The 5,123-nt window shown below is 44.4% G+C and overlaps 1 protein-coding gene across 1 annotated transcript; it reads right to left on the reverse strand.

Annotated features, from left to right (window-relative positions):
- Nucleotides 1-1,495: 1,495 nt before the first annotated feature.
- On the reverse strand, nt 1,496-4,568 carry SAT1 (spermidine/spermine N1-acetyltransferase 1). The gene is made up of 6 exons (XM_032475842.1): nt 4,286-4,568; nt 4,019-4,070; nt 3,845-3,928; nt 2,283-2,384; nt 2,145-2,185; nt 1,496-2,015 (listed from the first exon to the last, which is right to left on the reverse strand). The coding sequence occupies exons 1-6, from the start codon at nt 4,349-4,351 to the stop codon at nt 1,845-1,847; spliced, it is 516 nt and encodes a 171-aa protein (XP_032331733.1). The 5' UTR covers nt 4,352-4,568; the 3' UTR covers nt 1,496-1,844.
- Nucleotides 4,569-5,123: the final 555 nt, after the last annotated feature.

Raw genomic sequence — 5,123 nt, forward strand, 5'->3', positions numbered from 1 at the left:
TAATTTCCTCAGAACATGTTCTCTTGCCTGGTGATTTCAAGCTTTACAGATTTGTTTTATGGTTCAGTTTTTAAAGAGGTATCTTTATAAAAGAGTTGAACATTCAGTGGGCTGTTGCTGTGATGTTTTTGGTTCTAAATTTTTAACTTAAGGGACTTCTTTAAAGTAGATACAGAAACTTCATAAAAGCTTTGATGGCGGCAACACTGGGCCTTTAGAGCTAAGCTCTAAGAAGACTGAGAAAACAAAGAGTTACATTGTAACTCACTTGGTTAATCTAATTTATTCACATATTTAACCACAGTCAGCATGTAGTTGTTTTCCTCAAAGAGGCCCACTTTCCAAAACACAATTTTCAAAATGTCTTCTTTCCCCACAAAGCTCCTTCTGTTACTGTTAACTCTTTTTATGCCTGCCAGTGTTTCTCTCCTGTAGTTTGTTATTTGCCATCCTAGCAGGACCCTGGTTGAGAATGGACTCAGTCTGTTTTCATGACGTGCTCTCTAAGCCACCAGTAAATCCCAAAGCTCACCTGTTAAATACAGTCCAGGAACCCACTTGTTTATATGGCTACTCTCTAATTTAGGAAACCATAAAAGACACTGAAACCAAGGGCTGCAGGACGAAATCCCCCTTGGACTGAGAAGCCCAGTATTTATTTCCTGGAGAACACAGAAAAGAGTACTGCTTTTTAGTTATCTGATGACTTCTTTTGGAAAACAGTAATCTTGGAAATCACTGCAGTGGTATTAACTACCACTTTCATTATTGTGGGAATTAGTGGGTTTAGGAATTTAGGTCAGTGTTATGAGTAATAAAAGGAGTTCACCTGTCTAAAACTGTCTCCTCTTCAAGCATCTTTAGGAGTTTCTTTTTCAGTCTTGGAGAAAGCTTTTATTCACTTCTTCTCCCCACCCCCCAGTTTTCACTCCTATTGTTTCTGGACATAGAAACCCGTTGTGTTAACGCAGTACCAAATTTCCGATTGGTACCTGTGTCCAACTCCAGCCTTTCTTTTAGTTTACAAATTTCCTATACAAATGTGGAATTTTTGTTGCTGCCCGATTAGCAGTTTCCCTCCAGAATAGTATTTTGTGTGGGATGAGGTTGTTGTGGGCAAGATGTTTTTCCCCCCAATTTCCAGTGTTTCAGAATCCCATTTCCACCTCTTTCACTCGTAAAAGAAATAAGCTTTTTCATTGTGGGCCTTAGTTTCTAAGCTCCTGCAAATTCTGTTGGATTAAGTGTACAATGTCCTCAATGTAAAGTTATATTTTACATGTTGCTACATATATAACTTTGGGATTCAACTGGCTTCTTTCTAGACTTTCAGAGTACCAGCACAGCACAGCTCCTGACCATAAGGCACTTTAAATTGGGTTAAAAACTCTTAAAATAATTTTAAAGTTATGTTTCCTGGCCATTTTTATTTTGCACTCAACAGAGAGAAGTGTCTAAAAAATAAGGGATTAGTAAAAAGGCTTACACCAAACAATTAAATCAAAGGGTAGTTTATTAAAAAAGAATCAAAACAGAAACTCTAAGTACCAGTGTGTACATTGTACACATTTAAATGACTCACAAGAATGAAGTTTTTTCATAGACATTATCATACCACCTTGTTGTTTATCAAAAGATGTTCAAGAGAAATCTGACTCCAACCTGCATACAGGATTGCCATCTTAAACAGACCTTATTTCAAACATGCAACAACGCCACTGGTAATAAAGCTTTGGAATGGGTGCTCATTCTATTATTTCACTACGAATAGGATAGAAAGCAGAATAAGTTGAGAATTTAATCTAAAATAGAATGGAAGCTGTCATTGTCTACACCAGCACTCCTCACTCCTCTGCTGCCATTTTTAACAAGTACTCCTTGTCGATCTTGAAGAGTCTCCATCCCTCTTCGCTGGACAGATCAGAAGCACCTCTTCTTTTGTAGAAGTTGATAGATGGTTCATTCCACTCCGCTACCAAGAAGTGCATGCTGCTGCAGCGACATTTCATCGCAACCTGGTACACGGGAGAGTAAAACACAAACTCAGTGACATTTCACCTGCTTTTCAAGACCCAATTTTGATTCAGTCATTCAGATAATCCAGTACCCCTTGCAAATCTAGAAACCAAAAAACCTAGACGTACCTGGCTTAGATTCTTCAGAATTTCTGATCCTATGCCAAAGCCTAAAGGAAAAAGAAGTACCATTTTAAAAGTCATTTTAAAGCACTTCAAGCCCTGATTTCTCTTTAGAGCAGCTACCCCGCCAGAACTCAACCATACCTCTGTAATCACTCATCACGAAGAAGTCCTCAAGATACAACAGTTTGCCAATCCATGGGTCATAGGTAAAATAGTACATGGCAAAACCAACAATGCTGTGTCCTGTAATAAGAGTATCACACGCGTTATGGATGAAAGACAATCTGTCAAAGTTGTAGCTGCAAAATCAGAAGCCTATCATAAGTTTTTAAAAATATACATGCATGTATTATACAAATAAGCTACTGGACTGAACTGTCTTGACTTTTATGCTAGTGCAGTCCAGGTCACTGTTGGATGATCTCACTGTTCTTAGAAAATGTATTTGCAAAAAGCACATATTAGAGCTAGCTGAAGCCAGGCTAAAACCGTAGACTGGCCACTCTGCAATCTGTTGGATCTCACACTCAGGAAGTGAGAATGCTTTCATTACTTGCCAGAGAGAAAGTGCTATGGTCTTAAACACACACATTATTCACATCCTATTGATATACTGGTATGTTGACTTGGGAATAAGTCAGGTTTACACGGCAGTTCAGAATAGTAAGTATTTGTAGTTTAGAAACTCTGCTTCCTTAAGGTCAGGACATCAGGCCAAAAGTACAATGTTTAATTTCAGAACTTGCCTTCCAATTCACACATTTTCAATTTGCTCTTCTCAGTTTTTAAACTGGAAGCAGCAGAGGTATCCAGGTATGATGTAACATCCACATACCTCTAGAAAGTACCTCATCCCTTATGTTTTCTGCTCATTTTTTCCAGCTTGAGGAAATGACCTCAGAAAAAAAACTTAAGTGCCCTTCCCCCCGCCAACTTCCCCTTTTAGCTCTGTCTTCTGACCAGTCAACAAGGACCAGCAAGGAAAAAAGAAAATACACAAAAACAAAAAAAGGAAGAAAGAAAGAAAAAAAAGCATCTGACTCCCTTTTAATGGGTGTCTGTAATTCCAATTGGAGGCAAAGGTTTCAAATTAAACTTTCTAGCCATTTTATAGTCCTTTGCAAACAGGAAGCGAGTACAATGGAGCTTCTGATCTACCGTGTTTTAAGTGTGTGATAGTAGGGCCTTACCTCATTTATCATGATCATCTACTTTATTGTGTAAAGGATCTTTTAGTTACCTCCCCGCCCATCCATGTACACGGAAGGGCCATGTACATGGCGAAGCTAGAGACTGTAACCTGAAGATTGGGACAAATTAAAGAAAAAAATGTGATTTAACACAAATACAAAAAAGGTTACGTTAGGGTCAAATAAGAACCATTTATGAAACTGAATTACAACAAACGACTTTATGCCTAATTTTTCCGGGTCTCCACAGCATTCTGATACTTACTTAATCAGCTCAAATTCTTGAGGGTCTCCACAGCGCTGATACTTAAATAGCTCTTTTAACCCGCCCTAATATTAAGTGCAGCACATTTATTTTTTTTTCCCTCAGTAGTTGGAACACTGGCTGGCTATTTTTCTGGCCAACTTCTCAGTAGGTAACTCGAGCCTGTGTTGCCAGTGGTTCTACACAGCAGACACTACGTCTTACACAACACTTGGTCTCTCCAGCTTCTGGAAGTGGGGGGCAATTACCTTCCGGAGTCAGGTTCTCCTTGGGCACTTCTGCAACCAGGCAGTGGTAGAAAGGGTGCTCTCCGAAACCATCCTCTAGCAGATCTGAAAGAAGGGGCAACAGGGACAGTGTTGGCCTCGGTCAAGGTGGAAAGCACCGGACGCTCGTCGCCCGCCCCGCCACTGACGCGTTACCTTTTTCAGTTAATATTACTTGTTCTTCCATGTATTCGTATTTAGCCAATTCCTGGGGCGATGCACATAGAAGAAAGGGAAAAAGAAGAAAAGTAAGTGAGGCCCCGACCGGGCCAGCTCAGAGGGAATGGGGTGGGCGAGGCGGCGATTCCTTCTCGGAGTCTCCGGCCGGGGCGGGGGAAGGCGGGCGGAGAAAGCGGAACCTGCCGGAGACAAGGACCTCATCCCCTGACTCCCGCCCCGGGAGGATCCCGTGCCTCCCGCTACCTTAATCAGCCGCAGGATGTCACTGCAGTCGGCGGCGGTGGCCGGGCGGATCACGAATTTAGCCATTTTCGTCTTTTGCTTTTCTTCCCTTTGCGGACCAGGCCCCTGTACTTGAACAGCAGGAGGAGGTGGTTCCTCATTCGTCTCCCGGGAGCGTCCTCTTTCCAGTCAGGATGGCACCATGACCCGACGAACCTCGGCAAGCAACGTAACAACAACAGCAGACTGCGACTAGAGCCGCGCCGTCCAGCGTCCGGGCTCTGCTTTTTAGCGTGAAGTAGCCCCGCCTCCGGCCTTGAGGCGGAGGCGCCTCATCCAATGAGGCCGCGACCGCCCCCACTTCCGGGCACCTCCCTCTCTTCCGGGCGCGGGTGTGAACCCTGCCCGCGCGGGCGGGGGCACGGGCGGCGGGGCGGGGCGGGGCGGGCCGGGCCGGGGCGGGGGCGCGGGCGCGGGCGCGGGCGCGGGCGGCGAGGCACGCGGCGGGGCTTTCTAGCGGCGCCCTCTAGCGGAGCCTGGCGGAGCCTTCCCGAAAGCCCGACCTCGGAAACTACGCGTCCCTTTGTAACCTTTGCAAAAGGAAGAGAGGGGTTCCTCTTTTGGTCTTGGACCGGTGACTTTGCTGTTTCTTCCTTGGCTGGCTAGGGAGGGAAATTTAGAAGACCTGGCCTTGGGCGATGGGAGGATTAGGGGATTAGAGTAGCGGTTCTCATAGGGTGGCCTGGGGGGCCCTGTGGGTCCCAAGAGCCTTTCTGAGAGTCTCCGTCAAAATCAGTTTCATAGCAATAGTAGGATGTCATTTGCCTTTCTTACTGTCGCTGGAATTTTCCAGAGGAGA

This window comes from Camelus ferus, chromosome X (genome assembly GCF_009834535.1).
Source record: "Camelus ferus isolate YT-003-E chromosome X, BCGSAC_Cfer_1.0, whole genome shotgun sequence".
Lineage (NCBI taxonomy): Eukaryota > Metazoa > Chordata > Mammalia > Artiodactyla > Camelidae > Camelus > Camelus ferus.